The sequence below is a fragment of the Harmonia axyridis genome, chromosome 3 (genome assembly GCF_914767665.1).
Source record: "Harmonia axyridis chromosome 3, icHarAxyr1.1, whole genome shotgun sequence".
Lineage (NCBI taxonomy): Eukaryota > Metazoa > Arthropoda > Insecta > Coleoptera > Coccinellidae > Harmonia > Harmonia axyridis.
Genome location: NC_059503.1, coordinates 21,248,774 through 21,275,646, shown reverse-complemented (window position 1 = coordinate 21,275,646; position 26,873 = coordinate 21,248,774). Strand labels below are relative to the sequence as shown.

Here is a 26,873-nt window from a genome sequence, read left to right as displayed (position 1 = left end):
AATTAATTTTTCCTAAGAGTATCCACTGTGAAATAAGACAACTGATGATTTATGTCAAAGAAGGACATGGAAGTGTTTTTAGGAAAGTAGTATTAAGTGCCTTAATTGACACAGCTGATCGACCTAATAAAAAAGAAAACAAGAACGTTCAAACAACCAGAGTCATAAGGTAGTTTTCGACAAATATATATATTAAAGTTGAATAATAATTTATTTATTTCAGACACATGCATCACTCTGAAGTGGAAGAACCAGTTGAACCGATTTCTGAAACTGGGAACTATGGAATGGATGACAAAAGCGCAAGAAAACTCCTTTTCAAAAAAAGAAGTACATCTTCAACATGTGCGGTAATTTTATTTCAAATTCAAGGTCGATGTTCTTTCATATTAATGTAACGTTCTTCTATTCATAATAGAATCTGTTGATTCAGAGCCTGTTGGAAACCGAAACAGAAGAATCGTTCAGAACCAGCCAAAGTCCACTAGGTAATTTCAGGAAGAAGCATCATATATTGACACCTCGCCAGAGTGAGAGAGCTTTGGGGATAGTGGATCCTTCAACAACAACCAAACCGAAACCAATGTCTAAAATAGGTAAAAATCGATTTGATAAGCCAAAAAATTCAAATAACGTAGAATTTTCAGTCAATTGGTTCAAAAAAAGTGGTCAAAGTTCAACGGATAGTATAGACAACTTTGAAAATGTGGAAAATTTCACGGATTCAACAAGCTGTACAAGACCAACCAAGTTCTCCACAAAATCATCTTCTAAGGGGTAAACATTTGTTATCTGAACATATAAAAGTTTTATTCTAAGAAATTTTTCAGCAATGTCGGACAAACTTTCCAAAAAGCGAAGAGGAGGGTGGAAGATAAGTTTACTAAGTTTGTATTGAAGAAAGGGAAAAAGAAGGACGGCAGTATGGAGGAACCTTCTGGAACTTGTTAGTATGATTCCATAACAAATTTTAGAGATGTAATTTTTTTTTATTCAAGATCTAAGCCGGAAAAATTCTTATGACTTGGGTGAATCCTCCAGAGAATCAGAATTTGTTGTGTTGAAAGAGAGGAAGTTGATTTCAACAACCACTGTGCTCAACGGGACCATGAGGTTCTCCTTTCTATTAGAAGCATGTCCACCTGGTTCTGTGCCAGATGCAAATTTACTTGCTTCTGTTTTAGATTTAGTGAGTTATTAAAAAATTTCTTATATTGTGACTAATTTATACTTGTGTTTATCCAGCCCCGATCAGCAAATGTAGCAAGGGCTGCATTCTTAATGGAATGTGCATACTTTGTACATTGCTGTAATAAGGGTCAATGGCCATCTTGGATGAAACTCAACTATCCGATATTTAGACCTTCAGTTCCCCTTCCAGCAAGAGGGCCACCGACTGGTATTCGAAGGTCTCATATCCTTCAAAGATCTGCTGGGAAAATGTTTCAACAATGGGCAGAGGTAAAAAAAAATTTCATAAGATGGTAAAATAAAATAATAATAATAAATAAAAAATAGGGTAATGTAGGTAATCTTTGATACACTGTGATTTTTTATTTTCCTCCCAACTTCTTCAAAGTTCTGCAATATTTGAAGATGTGACTCGAAGGATAGTAGACAGATGATATACCGCCAAAAATATTTTTCATTGTCAAAAAGAATATACCGAATAATAAATCGTATCTTAAAAACTCTCCTGTTCTCTAATCTACTCATATTGTCGGTATGAACTCAGATATTATATATATTGTAGATGCTGGGCCAACGTCTAGAGAGCATGATAAAGGAAGATAAAAACAACGAAATGCAGATATCAGCGATGGTAGCTGATGAGCAGAAGCAAAAAGAGCTTCTGACTCAGGATGAAGAGGAAGATTTCCTCGATGAAGGTATTCACATTAATGAGAATTTTTAGTGAAATTATATGAGTTTTTTTTTAGCGAGTATATATTGTTACGGATCGAGTTGTTCAGCAGCCATTCGTCTCTTGACCTGTATATTACTCCATGAAATCACTGCTTTTTTACGAGAAACATACCAAACTATTCCAAAATCGTCAAGAATGACAGGAAAGGAAAAACCAACTCCTTGGGAACGATTGTATAGTAGAGAAGCAAACAGGAGATGGAGTATGGCACTTTCCTCTATGGGTCATTCTCAAACTTCTGCACAAAGTTTACAGTCAATAGCAGGTGATCGTGATTCAGGTGAGTTAAATGATGAGAAGACACTAATAAAATCGAATTCAGAATTGAAAAGATAGAGATAATAGAAAAAACTCAAACCGACGAATTAAATATGGGTAACCCCTACATTGATTGAACAAAATGAAAGTGTTTTAATTTTTTTTATAGGTCAGACTGAGAGAAAAATAAGTTTTGTGCTGCATGAGCCAGATAATGAATCCGAAGGAAGTAGCAATACAACAGTAACCATGCAAGTAAGTATAATGATCCGACCGAAATTGAAGAACTATTACCTATATTCACCATCAATCATGATATTTATGACTTCAAAAGTTCATGTGTTTGAGGTACAAAAAAATGATTGGAAACATATTTCTAAAATGAAAACGATATTCGTTCACTTCTTTCCAAACTTCCCAAGATTTCTGACTATCTACTTCAATATGAGAAGAATATGTATTTTCCTTAAGGAAAATATTGAAAATCTTTCTATATACCTATTATTAGAAATTATTACCAATAGCAATTTTTCAGGGAGAGGATGGCAAAAGAATAAACCAAGCCTCTAGACCCTACCTGCTTCGAAGAGGAACTGCAGCTCAAGGAGGAGGATCTTTCAAGAGACGAAGTTTGAAACTAAGAAGAGGGACAAAAGAAGGAAAAGATATGGAAACAGATGCACGTATAGCTGAAGGAGTATCAGTTAAAAGAACTGATTCAATACAGTCTAAGAGGAAAGTTAGTTCGATTTCTGATAGGAGTGACACGTCAGAACCTGGTGTAACAGGTGAAGTGAGTGGGGAAGAATCACCAGGAGTTTTGAGTGATGATCAACCACCAGAGAGTCCTACTGATAGTAATGACACTGATGACACGAATAAGCATATGCCTTGGTTGAAGGTAAGTCGTTTTATTAAGTATAGATATATATTATATGCCATTATTTACTTTTGCAGACAATGGTCCAAGTCATGAACTCATTTTACTATTTTTGTCCTCATCAGAACTTCTGTCACCCTTTTTGTTATAGAAGGGTCATGAGATCTTGTTCACGATTGGTGAGAGCAGTGAGAAAGGTATATGGTGAAGAGTTTGGTGTTCTGGAGGATAAGATGTGTATGGACTTTGATAATAAGAAGAAAAATAAAAAGGAAAAAAACCAGAGTAGAAAGATTTCTGATCAAACTAGTTCGCAAGTATCTCCTATACGACGCAAAGATAGTGTTGGGAAAAAAGATAGGTATCTTTCCAACATTTTGAAGTTGTCAACATGCTCACTTCGTATTATTTCAGAATTGATAAAAATATAGATCCATCGTTACTCGCAAAACTATCCTCGAAGGATTCAACCAAAGATACTCCAGTCTCAGCTAGTGGAAGTGAGACAGCTGAAACAGATTCATCTAAGAAACAGAGCAGCAGTTCTGAAGAACCACCGCCAATCCTGAAATATTTGAAAACTCACGTAATTATGAATTATCTTTGTACAAATTCTATTCGAAACAGATATTTCTAGGTCAAGGATGCCTTTCATGCACCACTTGCTACACTCATTAAGGGTGCTGTGATTCTTCCTGAAGAGCAATTTATTGCAATCATTCCAGTAGCATGGGAACTCCTTCTTGAAAACAACCAAGAAGTTGCTGCATGCGCAGCTTCTTTGTTCATCTTAGCTGCAGTAAAAGCTCCCCACCAGGTTTCTGATATAATGCAACACAATTTATCACATTCGGATACGAATACCCGAATAGACGCCATTTTCAGGTAATTTCGGACTTGTTTCTCAAGAAAAAATAATATTTCTCCGTGAAGGTTTCAGGTTCTATGGAAAATGAGGTACCAAGTGTGGCCTAGAATGGAAGAAGGCGCACATGCCTTATTTAAAGTCCCTCCTCCTGGAATAGAGTTCACATTACCATCACCCAAAATTGGAATCGAATCTTTGGATGTTGTGGATTCTCCTTGGGAGTTGTACGTAAAAACAAAAGTCGAAGAAGTGACAATTAACCAAGAGAGACATGTATGATCCTACTGATAATTTTGTCATGTTTCCAAATTAAATATCTATTTACAGAGATCATTGGTGACTGCTACAAAAACGAGAAAAAAACAGCAAACTGAATTGATCAAAATGGCTTTACAAGCTCAGGACGATAAAAAGAGAGAGGAAAGAGAAAATTTTTTAATCACCACTATACCAATAACCATACAGGCATCACATGAGCCTAGTCTTTATCATACGAGTGAAGATCATGAGGAAGGTAATGACTTTGATGTGATGATAATGATCTAAGAAATTCGAAATGAAGGATCAAAATGATTTTATCTACAACTATCACATTATTATTATGAAGTATGTAACACTCAACTAAATTTTATAATAACTTACATTACCGCACGTGTGCTTTTTTCGATGAATCACCGTACTAGTGTGGTTATGATATACAACAAAATTAAATTCATAACAAAAAATTTTAAATTAAAAGTGATCGGAATATAATTTTTTCAAAAAATCATCTTCTGAGTTCAAGCTCAATTCATAGAAATATGCTAATCATTGTTTCTCGTTGGTAATCTTGAGAATTCATTCCACGCGATACTGCACAATAACTTTGAAGGCTTCGTTCTTTATATCAGATCAGATGGCAGATCATCACTTGAACTCATTTTAAAATATACAATTTTCAGATGAAACTCTGACAAAGATTGACATAAGAAACATAGTGTCAATTCCACATGAGTCCATTATCAAGGTGAAACACACCCTGCATTTTTGAATTTATGAATTCTACCCAAATAATCAGTTAAATAATGAGATCTTCAGTTGTAGATAAAATCGTGTACACGTAGGATAATATATTATTAAAGCACTCATGTCATTTTCATATTTCGTTAAAAATATCGATATCTTACTTGTAACGTAAATAACTATTATGTATCACTCCAGCTGATGATGAACAAGTCGATGGTCAACCCCGAAATACTGGCCACCATCTACATTCAGCTCATTCCCTTTTCCCATCCTGCTTATGTTCTGCAGTTGTTCAGATAATAAATTTGTTGGACGATGGTGCTGTTTCTGAAGATGGAAATGCTGTTTATGAAGTAGCATATTCTGTATGTATTATATCTCCCCTTCATTCATGATGATAAAGATGTCCATTACTTCTTAGGTTATCTGGTGCTGTTTGGTCGAAGACAGTGCATTATTCTTGAGGTATATTCTAGAGCGTCTTACCAGAGATAAACAAGAGAAGATTTTTAAGATACTCAGACACTTGATAAGATTTATTCCAAAACTTCCTCAGCAGGCTGCATTTGCGCTCTATAATTACATAATTGGTTATGTGATGTTTTATGTACGGAGTCCTCATGAAGAAGGCCAGCATTTGATAGGAGCTGCTCTATCTCTCTTGTGGATGGTGAATAAATGAAAAATTGGAAGAAATCATATAAATAGATACTTTTTAGGTTGTTCATAGTGTTCATGGCATTATGTTCAAAGATTTGAAACAAATTCTGCGTAAGGAGCAATGTGATGCCTCTATACTTCTTACTGCGAATGTTCCATCTGCAAAAAAAATTATAGTACATGGTCAAGAAGGTAAACTGAACACTTCATTCTCTAGTTTTTTTTTTACAATATGCTGCGTTTCAGATCGAGACGCAGGAAGTATTCCAACACAATTTCCTGTTCAGGAAGACACTCAATTCTGTCAAATATTGCGGGAAGCACTGGAGTATTTCGGAATTGATGAAAATCGTCGACATGAGTATTTTCTTATAGATCATAAGACTCGTATGTACCCTGAAATTCAATGGCTGGATTATTTTTTGTTTTATGTTTCTCGACCTGATCAAAGCCAACAATCTAAAATTGGACAGTTATAAATGAGTATCAAGCATAAAATAATCCAACTATTACTTTTTTTAATATATAATTACGAATGCTTTATTTCCTATTTAGGTGTAATATGTATTAGATATGAATATGCGAAATTCTTAAGTCAGAAAATCTATTTCAAAATTTCAGGTCAAATAAGAAACGCTAATTCCTACGTAAGAGACTTCTACTTTTTCAAGAGGTCACAATACCCACAACTAGAATTGGCATACATGGAGGAAGAGAAGGCTTTTAATGCATTGCAGAAGCAAGAGCTGGTTCATAAGTTCATTGAAATTGGAAAAGTTCTTCTAACATGGGCTATCTTGAAGAATGTGGATATGGTATTGAAATTGATGACTTGAACAAAAATTATATTCTGAAATATTACATTTAAGGTAGTGCAAAGAGTTGTGTTTCTTCACGAAGAACTGATGAAACTTCCATCCTTTCCAAGAAAAGCCCTGGAGTCTAATTTGGAACTGTACAAGGGTGGCGAACTCGGAAAAGTCCTTTTAGGGTTGGATGTTCTTCATAAGTTTATGTGGATACGTTTGATAGCAAGAATGTTCGAGGCAATGGCTGGAAATTTCGCCTATTCCAGTGACATTCACTTATTTTTGAATGTTTTGAATGGCTCTCTAATTTTACATTCGGAAGATGCCCTCATCTTGAGATACGTCATGGCAACCTATATAAATGCCGCTTTTCACTTCAAAAATATATTTTCCACGAACGGGTGAGTTTGCATTATGAAAACTTGATTGAATTCAAGAACTGATTTTATTTGTGTATTGATTTTATTGGACTATTCCAAAGCTTCTAAAGCTTTCTATTCTGGGACATATTTGTTTTTCTGTTGACAACATAAGGTTCATCGAGAGCTATTTAAGAGGTCGTCAGCAGTACGTGGAAACTTGTGTGGGTAGTTATGTAGAATGTGGTGTTCCCCAGGGTTCAGTCTTGGGTCCACTTCTATTTTGTTTTTACACCCATTATATTACGAATGGTTTGAGGTTCTGTATGGGCTTCAAATATGCCGTTGACACACAGGTAATAAATTCATTTTTCTGCATTTGTGCCAAAGGTCATCGCCAAAATAAATGAAGATCTTGATCAACTAGTTGCTAATTCTGGGAAACATCAACTTTCACCGAGTCCGTTTGATACTAAAATATTGGTATTTGGTGAGGATAGAGATATGGCGATCAGAAGGTCGAACATAAAACTTGAGTGTGTCGATATGACTTCGCATTAGGGTGTTCTTTTGGATGGGGATCTCAAATTCGGTAGGCATGAATTGTCTTGTGTTCGAAAAGCAATCGCGAAACGCAAAATGCTACCCGTATATCCACATAGGCACACCCTATCAACAAAACTGATAATAATGTTGGAATTAATTAGTTTCAAGTCACTTCCATTATCGCGATACAGTTTATGGGCCTTTTTTGACCAGCACAGATTGTGTTAGGATACAGAGAGTGTAGAGATCTTGTCTCTGATTTATTTATAGTATAAGAAAATATGATCCTGTGATCCATAAACTTAAAGCAAAGGTATAATTGGCTTGATAAGGGGACAAGATATAAGTTTTATGCTGCAGTTTTGTTCCATTCTATCATAACTAAAAAGTTTCCATCATGTTTATATCGATCTATTGAAGACCGGATATGCATTCTTTTAATTTGAAATTCAGAGGTCTCCTCTCTCCTCCTCCTCTCTTCACTGCTTCGTTCACTTCTCATAGGTATTCTTAATGAGCAGGGATTTAAATGTTTTTTCATATAGGTATGTTTAAACTTTTATGTACATTTTATGCGGGCATTTCTTTTATGTTGTAATTTTTGTGGGACTTGATTTGAGATCAGTATACTGTCTCAAGCTCCTTTCTGCAGTAACATATAATAAGTGTATAATTTATTTATTTTTGCTTGAATTAATATATGTGTTATCTGCTCATGAATGAATTATTATTATTAAATACATGAGTATTTCAGGTACTTACTGATTATGCCAACCCTGCTGAAGATTTATTCGAATCATCAAACGAATAAACTGGTCAAAACAACAATTGAATATGCAGTAAAACAATTTTACCTGATGAACAGAAAGCCCTTCATCTTGCAAATGTTCGGATCAGTATCAGCAATGTTAGATACTGATGAAGAAGGAACGTATGGAGATGCCCATAAGGTAAGTTTATCCCTTTTAATATAGGAAATTGTGAGTAATACCTTATATTATTTATATCATTTTCATTTATTATGTGGTTTTTCAATACGATGGCCATGAATTGATAATAATATTTATTTGTTCAGAACTCAAGTAATTTTTACTACTTCAATTATTCAGATTCAGTCGAGTTGCCTTTTCAATCTTCTCTTGAGTTTGGAAACGCCATCTCCAGATCCTTTGAGCATAGCTGAACTGGTGAAAGAAGATAAACCTTTGAAAGCGATTGACTTCTGTTATCACGATGAAAATGAAATGGTTACCATTTTGGACTGCATATCACTTTGTGTCATGGTTGTGTCCTATGCTTCTGATAGTGTTAGAGGATACCAAATGCTGGTAAGTATTAAAGTTTAAAATCTGTTTTAAGTGAGAAAATATATTGTAGAGAAAAATTATTTTCGTATACAATGAAAAATGCTCAATCCCTATATACGAGTGCTCTACATTGTAGATGTTTGAATATTATAGAATTCTTCTTATTTACAGATCATCTTAGAAGCTATTTTGCCTTGTTATGTACAACATATTCAACTGCCTTCTTACAATAAAGAGGGGAAAACTGAAAAAGAAATTATAAATCAACTTGCAGTGGCAATAAAGACACTAGTGAATAATTGTGAAGCACTTACGAAGTAAGAACTTACCTACAAATAATAGTTTTATATTATTCGTATCTAAATCCAATATATATCAAATTTTATATCCCAGGAGCTATAATGGACCCCACAGATCTAGTCCTGAACATAAAGGATCTAGTCAAAGGAATTACAGCAGAGGACCTTACACATCTGGATTCGATTTTGAAGACGAATCCCATACAAAGTTCATGAGCGAGCATTCGAGGGCTAAGAGTATGTATGAACATGATGTTGAAGATTCAGAAGCACTCAGAGCTGCATACAGAAGACCTCGAGACGTACTGCTATCTTTAGTTGGCGAATTTATGTGCAGAGCGACAATACGGATGCAAGAACTGTATAAGAAGAATAACCAGGAAGGCAAGATTATCGATTTGCTCGATATTAAGTCTCACATAGTGAGTAAAAAAAAATAATGTTTTAGAGGGTATATACAATACTGTTTAATTTCTCATTTTAAAATTATTCATTCAAAACCGTAGTTCATTTAGATTCCCGAAATCAGATTATATTGTACCATGAATAATTGTTATATTTTTTTTTCAGAGATTAGCTGATATAGCCCATAGCTTGTTGAAAGTATCGCCCTATGATCCAGAATCTATGGGATGCAGAGGTCTTCAACACTATATGAGTTATATTTTACCTTCAACCGAGTGGGCTAATGATGCAATGAGACCAGCTCTTGTAACGATTTTAAGGAGATTGGATAAAGTCTTCCAAAAGATCTCAAAAAAACCTTCTATAAGGGTATAACACTCTGAAAGGTTTTTTTACAGATATATATTTTATCAAATCAATTGCAGAGAAATACTGACTGGGATGCAGCTGCAGGTTTACTGAAGGGGATATATGATACTATGAATAAATATCCGTATATAAGTAACTGGCAGCATATAAAGGGTCTTCTCAACACTTGTCAGGTATGTTTTCTTGATTTCCATTTGACGTTCTTTGAGATTATCATTTTAGAGCCTCATTGTCACTGATCCTAATTCTGGAGATGGTGTGCCTTCAGCAACTGCTGCTTTGATGAGTCAAGCCCCTCCTCCACAGTTTTGCTCCATGGTTGTTCGGCTTATAGCCCTACAAATGCAAAATAATATTGTGAGTGCTTTTTTTTGTGTGAATTATACTGTTTTAATTTGCTTTTGGATTTAAGGAACAATCAAATGCTCTGGAACAAGTGTGTGGAGGCAGCTCAGTGTACCCCACGCAAGAAAAGGCTGAAAGCATGATAATAAATTTGATTATGCCCCTATGTTTACGAGTTGGAACTGGAAGTAAGACCAAGATTCAGTATTTCAGTGTAATATTAATATCATATATAAGCAAAAATCATTGAAGTTTATATCGAATTTCTGAATATTCATCAATAATCTCTCGAAGAAACACGAATTCAAATAATTATATAAGTTTTCGCTTCTTCTATTTTTTTGTTTGTTTTTTTTATCTCGGCTTTATAGGTCTTTCTGAGGATTTTTGGAAGGTCAGAGCCTATACGAGTTATGTTTCGGAACTCTGGATCAGGGGATTAAGTTGAATAGCTCTGCTAGACTTCGCTCCTGAGTATATGAAGTTGTATATCTGCCTAATGAAGACGTTTATTATTATTACTTAAAACATGGTGTTTTTAGAACGAATATATTTAGTTCTAGATAAAGAAAGATGTTCGTCCTAATAATAAATCATTCATGTCAATAGCAGAAATTGATTAACTAAGTACATCTACGTTTTCAGCAATACCACAAATGAGTCAAGCTGACATTTCGTTCGCACTCACAACAGTCTTACATGCAATGCATCCACCAACTAAAAATCTAGGTCCTATTGGCCCAAATACCAAAGGCATTGCCGAAATAAGAACCGGCAGCTTAACTTTCACTGGTACTAGAGATACAAAAATTAACACTAAGATCAATGTGTCATTATACCAGGTGGCATTCTTAGGTAATTCCTGCAGGAAATTTTATGAATTTTATTAAAAAAATATATTTTGCAGCATTGAAAATAATCATCATTTGTTTTGAGCCTGAACTTTGTAACGAATGGCACAGAATAACAAGAGTTATGAGAGAACTAGGAAAGAGAAACGAAGCACATACCTATTTGTGGGATTTCTTGGAGTTCGTGGTTACTCACAGAACTCCACTCTATATCCTGATGTATCCATTCATATTTCAAAAGGTGAGTTTTTATCAAGATTCACAAAAAGATTTAAAATTGAATACGCTATATTGCAAGATTGAACATTTCATGTTGATTTATTTTGATTTCTATTATTCGTGTATTTTTAACTGATAAAAGAGCTAAGCATTGAATTCTCTGTAACCAAGAATTCTTTTATATTGCATTTATGAACTTAAATCCTTGAATTTTAACATAAACTACACCCTTCACTTCCATAGCGAAGTGGTGCAGTTCTGCCGAGTATTGCGCAGCATGTGGCGTCATCTCTTGGGCTAGCATTGGAGGGGGTTTCTCAACCTTATTCAAAGGTGCACCCTTTCTCAGGGAATTTATAGAAGGGTTACTGATCTAATCATCAGTACGGCGACTTATTAGTCCCTACCATATACGCATTTTACATTCATAGCGGAGCGTTGACTTTGTCATTTATGAGGGTTAGATTTATGTCCAAACGGTGCACAACATTATATAACTTGATGAGCTATTTATTTTTCTCTTTCAGCTCTCCAATCCACCAATTTCAGATCTTGAGAGGCAGTATCACTCAAAAATAAGGGATAAAATAAAAAGCCATAATTTTCCAAAATGTCGGGGGGCACTTCTAGTAGAACTGGCCCGTCGAATGAAAGAGCTCAAAGAGGAGCTAGAAGATTGTGAGTTTTTTCTTCATTCTCAGTTTTGTACAATTCATCACACCTCTTACAATTGAATTGCTTTTTTATTGTATGAATATTTTACAGCTTCAGAAAGCACAGAATCTCAAAAAAGAGACGAACCAATGCAGCCAACTGTAGTGATGACTTCGGAAGTTAGTAAACATCCTAGGCATTCCTTAATAGGTTTGTTGACAGGCGAAGGAAAATTTGGGAATGATCAGACGCATAGTCACTTCGGACATAAAGGTACATATATTCATTTATAATCAATAAAATATAGCAAACGATTCGGAGAACAAGCGCTCCAAAAGTGTTGTAAATTTGCCAATGAAGAAATTACTTTGAATTACCTATAGCTATACTTCTGGATTAGAACAATTTTTTTATGTTGGATATATCTCTTCAGAATCTTCAACAAGCACGAGTCATGTTTCAACGCCAAATCAAGGTACAGCTAACAGTATTCTTGAAGGAAATGAATCACAGAAAGAAAGCTCAACTCCCATCAATCAACCAGGTAAAAGACAGAAAGCTCAAATCTCAGAAATAGTTCTCATGCTATACTAATAGTGTTATTAATATGTGTTTTCCGCAAGAACATAATATAACTGAGCTTTGAATTTGTTTATCCAAAGCACAATATTGAATATATAACTTTCTCATATTGTATATTCTTCCCTTTTTGATAGTTTGCGGTGTTTTTATAGTCGTTTATAATAACGTGATACTTGCATGTAACACTGAATACAAATAATTCAGAAATGTATTTGTAGGTTGCATCATGTGCCTATTGCTATGAATTTTTTGCTACCTAATGTTGAATCTCCCTATCTAGTAGGGCAATTCAGGTGGTTCATTGAAAAAACGTTATACTTATGACGCGGGTATTTTTTTAATCATATGCGTCCATTTTATTAATTTTCTTTTTATTCTATTATATTATTATTCATTCTATATCCATTTCATTTAAAACAGTAACTAGTAGTAAACATTGAATTTTAGCAGATTAGTTTTCCTAAATATGTTTCATCGCCGAATTCTTGAACTAACGTTGAATAAATTGAATACTGCGCACAATGTCAGGGGGATTATCGATATTTGTTGAAGTATTTATGTAGGTATTTAATTTTTTCCATGACTCAAGAAAAATCGTTTTGTATGGTTTGAATTGAATGATATCTTTTCATTGATTTATTCAACTGAAAGATCGATAACTTTCTCAAAAGAAAAACCCAAAAATACTAATTATTCAACAAAAATGTTTAAATCCACTCAAATATTTCAGTGATGTTCATTGAGCACTTCAAAGTGGATGTTTCCAGTTCACATCTAAATTACTCAAATAAATAAATCAAACAATCAAAAATTTCATCCAACACACTAATGTCACTGTTATTATGAATATAACTTTGATTCATTACATTCTTATAACCAACATTTTTTCTTCAAATTAATTTATATATTTTTCTTGAACTATCATAAATGAGGGTGTCAATGAAAAAGAAATATTTTTTCAAATGTTGCCTCTTCTGGTAATTTGAAGGTTGCTTCATGATACGGATCAAAAAGCTTGATAGTTTGTTCTAATTGACTAAATATTCTACAAAGAAAATAATAGTAACCAGCCTTATCCAGTGTCTGTTACAAAGAGCTTTTTTGAAATCAAGTATTGATCAGAATTTCCTAGCACAAGATAACTGAATTTCGTATCAAATTACTTTCAATTAATTTCTTTGTCCTGCAAACGTGCAAATATTTCTTCATTCAGTGGAAAAAATTAAGTACGAAAGTAGATCAGCGAATGAATTAAAAGAAGAAGTAGAATAGTTTATTTTAAATTAAAGTTTCGAGATAATTTCTCTTTCGTTGTGCGCAATTTTTCGTTTCCTTTATTATCATTGAAATAAAAACCTTTTAAACTGAAATGCCCTATATAATTCAATGTGATAGTTGTTTGGATGTCGTGCATTACCTCTTTCAGATCGTTCTTCCCAAAGATCTTCGGTGAGCGAGGACCGAGGCACTCAAATACACAAATCCGAATCTTTCATTGCTCAGAAGGTTCAAAAACTGCGCTTTGTTTCTTCCGTAGAATTTAGACATTCATCAGGTAATACTTCTACATAGTCACAACAAAGCCAAACTTATGCACCAACACACCTATATGAACTAGACATTGTTGCACGTCGATGTTGTATCTGCGCATGTGTATATAAACGAAAACAATTTTTATTGGCTGTCCCAAAATAGGTGAAACGTCCACGACGCCGTTAAGTCCTGGTAGTCCTGCAGAAGAGAGCTCTGGTGAGAATCAACCTAGTAGATCCAAATTGCAGAGAATAAAGCCTCAGAGTAGAAAGACATTTCGCTTGAGAAGGAGCAGAAAAAACAGCCATGGAAGTGAGGTAAACCTTTAACAATTCAAATCCTTCTATGATTTCAGTATGATATGCATTTTCAATAAACAGGTTTCGCATGTTAAGCTCACAAATGAAGAAGAACTGAGCAAACCTTCCTCGCCAGTAACAGCAACCTCTACACGCTCATCAGATCAGAGCTCTGGCAGTCAAGCACAGGTTCTTCCAGATCCTCATCGCTTGCGTATAGCCACAAGAATAAATCCAACCGAAGGGTCATGGGACGAGGACAGTGCCGTATCTCAGACATCTAGCACTTCGGGTTATCGAGAATCATACCCTGTGATGCACTTGAAGGAAACATTGGAATCAAGCCCCAAGGCTTTTCCCCCTCTGGCTTCGCCAGATTTTCAAGACCTGCCTTCTACCAGCAGTGCTACTACAACCAACAATTTCATGCAAGGTGATAACAGCTCCCCAGAATGTTCTCTGAATGAAAATGGGGAGAAAACAGCATTGCTGAGCCATGCTGAGAGATCCTCGTCTCAACAGTCTTTGTTAGTTGTATTCGATCAACAAGATGAAACAACACTCATCTAAATGTTTAGTTGGAATTATATGTTGATAGTTTATATTGAAAATATATGAATACTTTTGAAGAATTTATGTTAGAAATATAGTGATACATAAATGTCATCTGTATGTTCAAAGTATATGATATTATTCATAATAGTATTTTTGAGCAAGTATATAATTCGTTGTGAACTTTTGTTTTTCTTTATCATTTGGGCAAAAAAAAACAGGGTTTACCTAATATAGCTTTCTCCTATTTCGTATGGTTTTTGTCTATAAGATGTTTGTATTCGAAAATATTCCCTAACATATTTTTTGTTGCTACACATTTTCTTATTGATTGTTTTGTTCAAGGGAATACTATCATATTCTGTATTATTCCTAATTTTTTGATCAAGAATGAACTCATCAGGAACATATAAGGAAGATCAAATTCAATTCATTTGATAGGTTTGAGTTCTGAATGCTCCAATTCAGTATTTAAACGGCAAAATTTAGTTGTGCAGATATTGTCATCTGAATTTTTCACTCAACAATGCCGAAAATGAGAATTGAATCCAATTGAAACTCAAAATTGAAGAATATCAATTTTTTTCAGATTCAATTCGACGATTGAAGCAAATTTATAAGAGAATCAACTCAGCAGAAAAATTTGTTCTAGCCAAAATTTAAAAACGAATTGATGTAATAAAAATGTCATCAAAAATTAAGCCTGACTCAGGTACCTATATCCTATCCTATATTAATTCATCCTACTTGAATGAAAAATAGATATTTTGAATCTGTTTCTGGAAAATTAAACTTTTCCCACAAATCTGAATCGAATAGAGATTTTTGAGTATATAAATAATTGAGCCTTCTCTGGAAAAAATAATGTTATTACCAGTGACCTTCCAACACTTTTACCAGGTTCCGTCATTTCGATATCTACACTTTACCTACAAAAACAACTAACTTTCTCAAGATGAGAACTTGGTAAAATACGATTACCACCTAAATGAAAATCGCTAGGTGAGTTTTTAACGATCGTGAATGATAGTATTGGTAAGAATTTCATCGGCTCATTCAGTGGAAGTGAAATATTATTAATATGTATACCTGAGTCACCATCTAGACGGAATAGAATAAGCTATAAAATAGTTTTATAGAATTAAGATTTTTGAACCTCCAGTTGAAAGCTTTGCTTAGCTTTCTATAGATGTCGCTACAGGAGGCACAACCCATAGACTTATTATCCTAATATATGATAATATATGATACGTCTATGGCACAACCATACCTCTGGCTTGAGCATCATAAGCGGAGCATCATAATATGAATACTAATTGTTTTATCTTAGGTAAAAGAACAAGAGCTTTTTTTCCATCGAAATAAACTTTTTTTTACGAAAACTTTATTCCAGAGAGAACAATAATAATTTTTAATAACTAATGAGAAATCTAGTTTTAGTTGATAAATTTAAATTTTTTCGCCAGATAAATTTATGAAACCATTTTTTCGGGCTCCTTCCAGTAGAACAACAATCTATAATTTCAAATTAAATATGAAAATACCACAAATATATTATTTTATTTCTTTCATAATGAATTTCCATCGATACAATGTGTAACCAGTTTTTTACAATAAAGCCACGAATTTCTGAAAAAAAAACAGCGGTAGCAAAGTTAATACAAAACTATGAACTATATGAGAACTCAAAATTATATATACATCCTACTTGCATATATGGATGCAACAAGTATTCAAAGAAGTTCGAAATAATTTTAATCAAGTAATTAAATTATCAGAGATATTTAGGTAATAATACCTACATAAAAAACGAAATTTTGTTACATTTCATGTGGGTGAAAAGATTGTGCTACTTAATTGCAAAATAACTTTAAATATTTCTCGAAATATAAAGTCTTTTATAACCTATTGTTGTATGGGCTTAATAGGTCAATACAAAAATGAAAGAGAGTGATTTGAAAAAACCAAATTTTATTGAAATTTCTTATCGATAACATTCAATCTCCTCATAATTGGAAAAAACCGGAATAAATGAATTCAACTCTCTGAGTTGTGATTTTTTTTGTATAACTTCCGAAGTCAAAATGTTAAGCCGATTGGCGTTGCCTTCTTGAGTCTTCGAATCCCTTATTTGAGATAATAATAGAACATTCTATTTGTTATCTATCAGACAAATATGTAGAATATTCTCTAACACTGATTCCAGATTTATTTAAGATCTTCCTATGGAAATTGTTGAGTACATTTCTTGCTGGAAGAGATAAGTATACAGGATGTATTTTTGAAAACTTAATATCATTGGCATTTCTTAAAGTTCAAGGAGATATGAAAAAATAGTTAAAAATGTTCAAACAGTTAATATAATAGGCCATTCGATTAGTACTTTTTTGCTTCTGCCAATCCATTGGCTAGGGTAGTGAGTAGGTATTCAACGCTAATCATTACCGAACGCCAAGAAGGCTGTGGGACGAGAGGTAGAGCACCATCCTGTTGAAAGGAAATCTGATTTCTATAAATACTGGATTTCCTTGTACAACTATTTTTTCCATGATCAAGTCAAGATGTCGGTATTCTTTCCATTCAAACATTTATAACTGTTTTTCATACCTCTTATAACTACGGAGATATGCCAATGGAAAGTTTTTTGAAATTCACCCTGTATCTCACTCTGATATAATTTATCGTGGCTTATTAAATTTTCAAGGAAATTTTAAACTTCGCCTTAAATTTCGAGACCTGTCCTATCACAACATTGACATTACTGATTTCTATAGAAGGTCTCTTATCAGAGATAATGCTTGGTACTATGATTAAACCATTCTTTCGAAAGTAAATTATAAAATCGTAATGGGAACAATTGTAACTAGGATATTTGTGTTTTACTAAAGATCTTTCAATCACACATCAAATATAAAGCGCAATATAACAACATGTTGGACGAAAATTTGAATATAATTGTTTGTCAGTATGTTTTGGATTTGATCATACTTGATTATCAGATTCATTTGATTGTCCTGAATAATTTCATTAAGAATATTATCAGGTGAAATGAGTCCTTTGTTTAAGTACAGCGCTAGTATATTAATCATAATATCTTTGATTGGATGCTTGGTAGCACTCCTTATTTCTAATCCGATAAATGCTGAAGACGCATTTTGCGAAAAGTCACTGACTGCGTCTGTCAAGAAAGAGATTGCTTCATATCAGCTTCTGGTTGACACAATAGTTGAAGCATCCGTTACTGGTTCATTCAAGGGTAGCACCTTTGAGGAACTGGCATTTTTTATTGATACATTTGGCAATAGAATTGCAGGTAGTGAAAATTTGGAAAATTCAATCGATTATTTATTGGAAAAATTTAAATCTAAAAATCTGGAAAATATTCACACAGAGGAGGTTTCATTAGAAAGCTGGAGTAGGTAAGGTATCAATTTGTTAATTCTCTCATTATATTTTGTCTGAATTCGATATTTTATAATTAATACAAGAAGTCTACAATGCCAACGCCAAATCAATATGAGTTAAAAGTGAAAGGAATAAGTTTCATCTTATCAACTCATGTTTCAGAATTTAGGGCTATATACCATCAATTTTTGGAAAAATGAATCATACTTTCATTTGATTCTTTGATTTTCAGCCTTTGAAATTAGTAGCAGGAGAATCAATGCAGTGCAGCAAAAAAAATTTTCTTATGAGTTCATTCATATAGCACTCATGTAGACTACTAGTTCCATCATTAATTTTTTTTTTGGAATACATACTCCAAAAGTTTATTGTTATAAATTATATAAAAATTAGTAATAACAAATGATAGTTATCAAAAATGAAATATAAATAATTAATGATAAGTGGGTACCATAATAAGTGATTAGTAATGAATATCTAATAAAACCAAATAGTGAAATACATGCGCCATGATTGACAAAAATTTGTTTCAAAAATTTCACGAGCATCGCGACTCATATGATATAATATGATAAATAGGTATAGCATATCCAAAGTTACTTGGAGGAAGAGAGAATATTTGGATTATACAAGGGTTGTTCACTTGAAGGAAGCCAGAATGTTTCGATTATGCAAGGGTTATCCAAGTTTCCAGAAATTCCTTTGGGACGAGTGAATTTATTGCCTAATAATACTTTCAAATAAACCCCGGTATTTAGCAGATCGCGGTATCCATTTCAAAGGGACTTCTATGGCCAAGCGTGTTTATGGAGTACTTCAAGTGACTTTGGATATACTATACCTATCGAATATCCGCTTATTAGGTATATCGGATTTTATTGTATTATTCTTCCTTGTTCGTAGGTACCTTGAAAAATTAAATTGAGAAACAAATCCTCTTGTGTCTATCTATGATAAGCAATTTCAATTGGTTCATTTAGATATTCGCAATATCAGCTGTATTCAGTCTGATATTATTTTTGCTGATGAAATAAAAATATCAGGTATATCATACAAGCAGTCTATGCATGTTTCAACTGATTTTTATCAGTTTGCACCTTTGCGAGTGACCATTTTTTTATCATATCAAGAAAGGATACAGATATATACAAATCCAATACACAACTCTTTTATTTCTATTGTCTTCCTCTCAAAAATAAAATAATATTCAGATTACTAAGTCAAAGAATTTATAATTTGTTGAAGGAGAAGGCTGCTCTTATTGAAAAGAAGCCTATTTCTTATCAGTTAAAATAACTGGGTACCTAAACTTGAAGAAAGCTCTGATCTGAATTCAGGAGCTTCTGATGAGGGCTCATCATTTATCATATTTTCTGGGGGCAGTACACACATTTCAACAAAATTGCGATCGGTGAACGAGCGATCAAATATAATAAAGAAGCATCTTCTTAATTTTAATTTTAACTAAAGTGTAAAATCTTTCGCAATAATTTAGAAATACCCTGTATAGATTATGATGTGATTAGGAAATACTTATCTCGACGATAATGATGCAAAAAGAATAGAACTCATTAAATTGTCTACGACGTTTTATTCAGTTTGATCCGCTGGTCAGTCCATTCCAATTCGTTGATTGGTATGGTCAGCTTTTAATATGACAAAGATGATCAAGGCTTTTGTGCTATTATTGTTGTTGAATGTGATTCATTCGAGCGTGTTGGATAACGAAATACTAGACTGTAAAAATTATCTGTCGAACAAGTTGATAGCGGAGATTGCTTCTTATCAACCCACGGTTAATGTACTAATCAAAGAAATAGTGAATGGACAATTTAAAACTAGTACGTACAACGAACTTGCGACTTTTATTGATAAATTTGGTAATAGATTGGCTGGTACTGAAAATTTGGAAAATGCTATCGATTATATGTTGGAAAAGTCCAAATTGAAGAAACTTGAGAACGTACATGGTGAAGATGCTCCTGTCCAAACTTGGATAAGGTAAAATCAAAAAATTTCTTTCACTGGAGTTTTTCATCATTTAGAAAATATGATTTTTAAAAAAATTCAATTTCTTATTCAGGTTTCATTAAAAAACAATCGCGATTGTCTACGAAGAGAGAGTTAAATCGAGCGAAAATTTCGGACACTGTTATGAAACGATGTCTGTAATTCTCTAATTTGGAGCAGGGAACTATTCAAAGAAAATTCGAGCCCACTATTGAAATAAGAACAACTGATCTGACCAAGTTAATTTTTCCATTGTAGATGTTCAACTAATAATATTTTCAAGTTTTCTCGCAAATTCCTTAAGGAAATTCAATTTGTTCATGTATCTCAGAATTATTGTCTCTAAGTTCCTTATCCCAATAGTACTTTTCTCGAACTTTTTGATTCATGTTGATTGAAAATATATAAAAGTTTCTTCCCATTATACGAATGCATTTGTTTCAAGTATAATTGATGCTTCAAAAATATCAAACTTATTAAACAACATTAAGAAAATTTTGAAAATAAACATCGTTTCCCTAATACATCAATCTTCAGGTATAGCACCATTATGGAATGATTTGATTGATCTGTGGAAATAACTTTGTTCTATTTTATGAATCTGATAGCACACAACTAAAAAATAAAATAGAAATCATTTAATTTTGTAGGGGCAAAGAGTCAGCAACCTTATTGTTTCCAAGAAGACAAAATCTTCCCATTCTTGGACTCGGTAATAGCGTTGGAACTTCTGAAGATGGTATTACTGCTGAAGTATTAACTGTGAAAAGTTTTGATGAGTTGAATGAAAGAAGTGCTGAGGTAAGTGAAATGAAAATTTTCTTCTAAGAAAATTGAAATAGTATTTTATTGAAATTGTCAACAAAATATGGTTTTATTTCGGTTATCATACCGCATTCTATACAATAATTCAATACTTATACTCGTATCTAATTGTTGTATTTATATCAAACATGATCCGACGACATCTACAAAGTTTATATGAATTATCATTGATAATGTAAATACTATAACAACATGAACGATTAACATAGCTAATATGTGAAATGTCCCTTTAAATCTGAGTAATATTGTTTTGTTTGATTATCTTAGAGATCCAGACATCATGAATGCCTAATATAAGGTTGATATATACACAGTGATTTTTTCGCAATGACGATTGTCTTGTTACATGAATTAAAGTAAGATGGTTAAAAAATTGATGTTAATATTACATGGAGCCCTCATACTACATCGATTGAAAGAAAAATGGCATCGGCTTCCTCAAGTCTTCTTGAAATTTCTATCCAATAGTCCTCAATAGTTGAAGGAATAGAAATATCTTAATATGCTTCTACCAAAGAGTTTCTTTGAATTGATTTATCACGAACTATCAAAAATGAAAAAATCTCGCTACTGTAGAAGGCTTTAAATGTTTAAATGGAGTTTTTCTGTTGTTGGGAAATCAGGTCAAAGAAATCGTCTCTTTTGGGTGTAAAACCTCTACTACCTATGACATTATTTTTTGCATTATATCTAGGAAAATCAATATCTATCCCATTCTCAAAGAAAGGTTCCACCGACCAAAAGCAAATAAATTCGAAGTACATTTTGCACAAATTTCGAAAAACCGAATAATGTAATAATTGTCCCCTCTCCAATTCCAGGCAAAAGGTAAAATAGTTGTTTTCGCACCAGAATTCATTTCATATGGCAAGACCGTTGTGTATCGATCGAAAGCTGCTTCAGAAGCTGCAAAACATGGAGCAGTTGCTGCCCTTATCCGTTCGATTGCACCATTCTCTATACTTTCGCCGCATACAGGGATGCAAAGCTACGAAGCTAACGTCACGAAAATACCAGTTGCTGCACTTGCTGTGGAAGATGCTCATCTTCTCGAGAGAATGCAAAGCAGGAAACAAAGGGTGGTTGTCAATTTGAAGATGGAAGCTCATTTGGGTGAGGTGAAAACATCGAGAAACACAATTGCTGAATTAAAAGGTTCAAGTCATCCAGAAAAAGTCGTTATCATATCTGGCCACCTAGATAGTTGGGATGTTGGTCAGGGTGCTATGGATGATGGTGGTGGTGCTTTTATTTCATGGAATGCTTTGAATGTTTTGAAGTCTTTGGACTTAAGACCAAAACGGACAATAAGGTGAGAATTTTTCAAGATTTGGGTATCACCATACATTATTCACAGGGTACCTCATAATATGTATGTGCCGAAATTACTAGTACTAATAGTGATTGTAATCAGTAGCGGCTCGTGAGCTAATCAAAGCCGTGTTACAGAGCGGGAGTGAAACTAATAATATTGGAAAACATGCGATTTTCTTAGCTGTAAGTTGGAAAACCATTTTGTTTAATTTCTAGTTCAATGCTCTTCCATGAACAGTTTTTATATTTCGGAAGCACATCCATTTTTTCAATCAACTCACAATATTCACTACTCTCAACAAAGGGTCAACAAGTTTACGACACTGTTAAACGAAATAATGAAGTGGAATAAGAATATAATTGAAGCGTTGAAATAATCCAGCCCTCTGCTCTTCAGTATATCAGAAATTTCACTATTGCTGATTTTTTTTGCCAATTGATAAATAATATCCAATAAATTTGTAAAGAGCGGACACCATACAACCCCATACTTCTAGGATAATTGTCTAAAAATCTATTTATTTTGTTTGAGAAATATTTCGAGTCAACTCTTACAATTTTAATATTTATATTTAGACAGTATATTCCATCCGGAAAGATTTCCTATTATCAGAAGCAATTAGAATTCAAATCGGCAAAAATATTAGAAATTGCTTGTAAAGTGGTCTCATTGTATTTCAATCGTTATCAGAATGTTATCTAGGACATGCTGACATGCATGCATTCAGTCTCTCAAAAATAAATGAACAAAACGAGGTTTCAATCTCAGAAATTACTGGAGATCAATGTCATTTGTCTCAGTGAAAATTGCTGCTGGAAAAATATGTTGAAAATGTTATAATAGTGCCCTCTATCGGTTGGAAATTAATCTACAAAGTAACCAAGTGAAATTGCCCAAATAAGCACGAACAGTGTACTAAGGGGTTGGAAATCAACGAGAAACTGGAGTCCGGGGGTGGTAGAAACTTTCGAAAATTATAGCTTAGGGTTATTAAAAAACGTAAAGTTTCCAATTAAGAAATTCAAATTTATGACAATATTTTTTATGTGTTCAGAAACATCATCCTCATTATGAATTAAAAGTAGGTATGCTATGAAAACTATGTTCTAATTTTTTTTCAGGACAATTTTATGGACTGCAGAGGAGTTTGGATATGTTGGAGCACAACAGTATTATAAAGATCATAAAAATGAGACTCATAACTGGAATTTTATTATGGAATCGGATGAAGGAACCTTCAATCCCTATGGTTTGAATTATGTTAGTGGTGATAAAGGATCTTGTATCATTAAGGAAATAGTCAAGTGAGTTGAAATTAGAGTTTTATTGAGTTGAAGATTCACGCTACATTAATACCTACATTAGAAATTCGTAACTGGAACAATGTACAATTCTTTACTACTCCTGATTGATGAAAATTTATATCTTCCAGTCAATTGTTTCAAGTCATTATTACAAAAACAAAAGTTGAACCTTCTACTTTTGAATGATGATTCCTTGAACAGACATGTCTGTAATTTTCGAATTTTGAGCATAATCCGACAAGTGGTTCCGTAAATATAGCCATTCAAAATTTTATTTTTCTGTCAATTTCAAAACTGCAGATTTCGTTGAGATGAAAAATTGAAGTTGAATGTTACCATAGAAAATTCAAGAGTAGTATCGAATTTGAGCGCTTTTTCATTCATGCGCCAATTGAGCGAATGGAGATTATATTAAAATTCAATTGCGTTGGCTTCTGAGCTTTTTAGTAAAAGATTAATGATGAAAAAATTTGATAATGCAACGATAGTATATCAGAATTCAAAGTTTTATTTTGGGAATATAAATACTTAGATGAGAAAAAGCAATTTATTCCACAATTTTTTTTGATCGGCTAATACTGGAATACGTACAAAAATTATTAATAATGAAATATTCAAAAAATTTTCGCGATGTTCTCCTTAGGAAATCACAGTTAAAAATTTTTTCGTTGGTTATTACGATGAAATGTAAACTCTATGTTTCAAGCTAAATTCTGTCAAGTCTGAATGTTATGAGACCGAGTCTGATTCAAACAAAGAAAAACAAATTTTATTCTCAACGAGATGGGGAATTCCTCAAGTCTCCAGTAAAATAGATAAGATGCAAAATGAAAATCATTGCGTTTTTCGTCGAAGAGAAAATTAAGAAGATCCAATTTCAGGTTATTCAAAAATTTGAACGCAACTTCGTCTACCAGATCTGATTCCGTTGGTTCAGATATCAATTTATGGCTAGATGATGGAATTCCAGGGGCAGCTGTCTTACAACAAAATGAAAAGTACTTCTGGTTCCATCATTCCCAAGGAGATACCATGGATGTTGAAGATCCAGTCAGTTTGGATAAAAACACTGCAATATGGGCAGCAACAGCTTACATAATCGCTAATTTAGAGGATGATTTCCCAAGGGATTAGAAGAATCTTGTGATAATAGAGTGTTTATGAATTAAAATTAGGAGAATATTCTTTAGTATTATTACTATTGTATATATGAGAAAACAATATTTTGTCGCAAAATAATTTTCATTGAAATAATATTCATTTTCAGATTTTGCTATTATTCAAAGATAGTTGATGAATTTGAATTAACAAAAGTACCTAACTGCCTTGATAAACTAACCTATCTCTTATTAGTTCTATCAATGACTATTGATACCTTAGAGTATAGAATAAATATTCTATATTCTAAGATTGATACTATGCTCAAAAAGGGAATCAGGTGGACTTGGGTGATGACAGCTGTTGCCAACATACTCAGCTAGCACTAAAACTGTACAAATTTGTACAGTTTTAGTTATTTTGAAATTTCTTTTGGTTGGTTATTAATTTTGTCATTTTTAGAATTGGAAGTGAATTCCAAGACCAAAATGAATCAAATATATCATAAAGATATATTATTGTGAAGGGAATAGACAACAAAGTCAATTTTTTGTTAATCATATTGAACCTTCATCAAGTATAGAATCAATAAACTTTTATAACCATTCATAATAATCGTTTAGGTCGACATAGATCGTTCCCTTCCAGAAATTATCTTAGGATTAGTCTCAAATCCACCTAAGATTGTTGGAAACTGGTAGCCCAGAAGGAAAAAATATTGCTTTGGTACATTATCACAGAATATTTAGGGAATACTTCAACACAAGGCACAACGATGGATAGGCCATCGGTGTCCATGATAACTCCATGAATTGGTCCGGTCGCATGGCCTCCAAACTCTCCACATCTCAATCCGCTTGATGAGTCTGTTTGAAAATTCCTCAGATATAAAATATTTCACCACAAGAATGCTTGGTTCGGCCTATGATATCCATTTCTTATTGGGAATATGCATTGAAAGTTATTCAGAAATTCAAACAGTTAAAAGCATTTCATAATATCTTAAGATCAGACCGTATCTAAATAAGCAAAATGTTGTTTTGATATTGTTTCCTTTAAATTGCATAAATTGGTGATATTTCTCATTTTTGAGTTAAATCATCTAGTCTAATTCATGAAAAAACCCATACGGCAATAATAAAACATTCAAATTTGTTATCACAGAACTGCTGTATGTACCTACAATCTACATACACTCACATCCATTACTCAAGAGAACTCGAGATTAAAGCTCTTTCCTATTCTCTTAACCTTCAATTGTGTTAGAAAATAATTATTGTTTAAAATTAAATCGCTTTTCGAATTTCATAAAGAAAATGTTGTGAATTGATAAATTGTCTGTCTTAATTTGTCTTTTCTTTAGGTGGATAAAATTCACTACTGCATTGTCGGTACAATAGAGTTAAGCTAACTGTTTAGGTGTACAACTGAAATATCGCACTTTACGAAATCTGAACTCGTTTGAAACAATGAAAAATGTCCCATTTCTCACGAGTGTTACAATTTGGTGGCCGCACCATAAAAATTGCATGTTTCCGTCGAGAACTTCTATTATGAGATTATATCTATTAATGAGGTGTATAAATAGAATAATTGACAAATTGAATCAAAAAAATAGGATACACCCTCCAATTGACGAAATGAAATGCTCACTCGCCAATACAAGTAATATGAATTCAACCATTGAAATTTAGTCAGAATATTAAGAGACTAAATATTTGCGAAAATAATAAGTCGAAAAATTACCGCAACAATCAAATACTTTTGTACCGTTTGAACATTTAAAAATGATACTATTCCATCTATAAACTCCTGCGCGCCTAGAAGATATAGAGGGTGAGTCCAAAGACATCAAGTTTTTCAGTGATATTCAAGAAATTGATGGAATTTCATTCATTCTCAGATATTTGGATATTGGGATATCAATATCAATTGCGCTTGATGATGTTTACATGTCTCGGATTAAACCGACATAATATCTATTATGTATTTATTTCTTTTCAAACTGCATATATACAGGGTGTCCCGGGAATAATGCGACAAACGAATACCATAAATTAAGGTCATCATGGAGGACCCGTATCAAGATGTTTCAATCGCCTGAGTGCCTTCGTTGGGGATATACAGGGTGATGTTCATCTTATGAGTGAAATTTTACAGTTCGATAACTCATTAACTAATCGACCGAA

At 33.2% G+C, this 26,873-nt stretch overlaps 2 protein-coding genes across 6 annotated transcripts in view; both read left to right on the top strand.

Annotated features, from left to right (window-relative positions):
• The window catches only part of LOC123675678 (protein unc-80 homolog), a 28,564-nt gene extending 13,654 nt beyond the window's left edge, over window positions 1–14,910 (top strand). For 2 of the 4 annotated variants that reach the window (XM_045611129.1, XM_045611128.1), the window contains 37 exons: window positions 18–169; window positions 224–350; window positions 419–777; window positions 831–946; window positions 999–1,189; window positions 1,246–1,461; window positions 1,754–1,889; window positions 1,941–2,207; window positions 2,355–2,440; window positions 2,721–3,086; window positions 3,143–3,426; window positions 3,480–3,651; window positions 3,703–3,950; window positions 3,999–4,206; window positions 4,261–4,447; window positions 5,134–5,303; window positions 5,360–5,608; window positions 5,658–5,790; window positions 5,845–5,985; window positions 6,220–6,413; window positions 6,468–6,808; window positions 8,067–8,262; window positions 8,422–8,640; window positions 8,791–8,936; window positions 9,013–9,340; window positions 9,489–9,692; window positions 9,749–9,865; window positions 9,915–10,049; window positions 10,105–10,225; window positions 10,683–10,892; window positions 10,945–11,129; window positions 11,635–11,785; window positions 11,873–12,034; window positions 12,195–12,305; window positions 13,770–13,898; window positions 14,039–14,193; window positions 14,257–14,910. In XM_045611129.1, coding sequence (XP_045467085.1) covers window positions 18–169; window positions 224–350; window positions 419–777; window positions 831–946; window positions 999–1,189; window positions 1,246–1,461; window positions 1,754–1,889; window positions 1,941–2,207; window positions 2,355–2,440; window positions 2,721–3,086; window positions 3,143–3,426; window positions 3,480–3,651; window positions 3,703–3,950; window positions 3,999–4,206; window positions 4,261–4,447; window positions 5,134–5,303; window positions 5,360–5,608; window positions 5,658–5,790; window positions 5,845–5,985; window positions 6,220–6,413; window positions 6,468–6,808; window positions 8,067–8,262; window positions 8,422–8,640; window positions 8,791–8,936; window positions 9,013–9,340; window positions 9,489–9,692; window positions 9,749–9,865; window positions 9,915–10,049; window positions 10,105–10,225; window positions 10,683–10,892; window positions 10,945–11,129; window positions 11,635–11,785; window positions 11,873–12,034; window positions 12,195–12,305; window positions 13,770–13,898; window positions 14,039–14,193; window positions 14,257–14,745 — 7,401 coding nt within the window. In that variant the 3' untranslated portion in view covers window positions 14,746–14,910. The remainder of the gene's footprint in view (window positions 1–17; window positions 170–223; window positions 351–418; window positions 778–830; window positions 947–998; window positions 1,190–1,245; window positions 1,462–1,753; window positions 1,890–1,940; window positions 2,208–2,354; window positions 2,441–2,720; window positions 3,087–3,142; window positions 3,427–3,479; window positions 3,652–3,702; window positions 3,951–3,998; window positions 4,207–4,260; window positions 4,448–5,133; window positions 5,304–5,359; window positions 5,609–5,657; window positions 5,791–5,844; window positions 5,986–6,219; window positions 6,414–6,467; window positions 6,809–8,066; window positions 8,263–8,421; window positions 8,641–8,790; window positions 8,937–9,012; window positions 9,341–9,488; window positions 9,693–9,748; window positions 9,866–9,914; window positions 10,050–10,104; window positions 10,226–10,682; window positions 10,893–10,944; window positions 11,130–11,634; window positions 11,786–11,872; window positions 12,035–12,194; window positions 12,306–13,769; window positions 13,899–14,038; window positions 14,194–14,256) is intronic. The other 2 variants (XM_045611131.1, XM_045611130.1) reach the window with 2 other exon arrangements.
• A 2,775-nt stretch (window positions 14,911–17,685) lies between these two features.
• Window positions 17,686–24,852, top strand: LOC123676286 (carboxypeptidase Q-like). Of its 2 annotated transcripts, none has more exons than XM_045612094.1 (5): window positions 17,686–18,146; window positions 20,793–20,943; window positions 21,789–22,279; window positions 23,404–23,586; window positions 24,468–24,852. In XM_045612094.1, the coding sequence occupies exons 1-5, from the start codon at window positions 17,776–17,778 to the stop codon at window positions 24,718–24,720; spliced, it is 1,449 nt and encodes a 482-aa protein (XP_045468050.1). In that variant the 5' UTR covers window positions 17,686–17,775; the 3' UTR covers window positions 24,721–24,852. The 2 variants fall into 2 exon arrangements, with proteins under 2 accessions (XP_045468050.1, XP_045468051.1); XM_045612095.1 differs by lacking the exon at window positions 17,686–18,146 and adding an exon at window positions 19,725–20,133.
• Window positions 24,853–26,873: the final 2,021 nt, after the last annotated feature.

Bases quoted from the DNA above. Each gene is read 5' to 3' on its own strand.
- LOC123676286 (XM_045612094.1), top strand. From the start codon at position 17,776: ATGAGTCCTTTGTTTAAGTACAGCGCTAGTATATTAATCATAATATCT. The intron at 20,944-21,788 runs GTAAGTGAAATG...CTCCAATTCCAG, and splicing joins TGAATGAAAGAAGTGCTGAG to GCAAAAGGTAAAATAGTTGT. The intron at 23,587-24,467 runs GTGAGTTGAAAT...ATCCAATTTCAG, and splicing joins ATCATTAAGGAAATAGTCAA to GTTATTCAAAAATTTGAACG.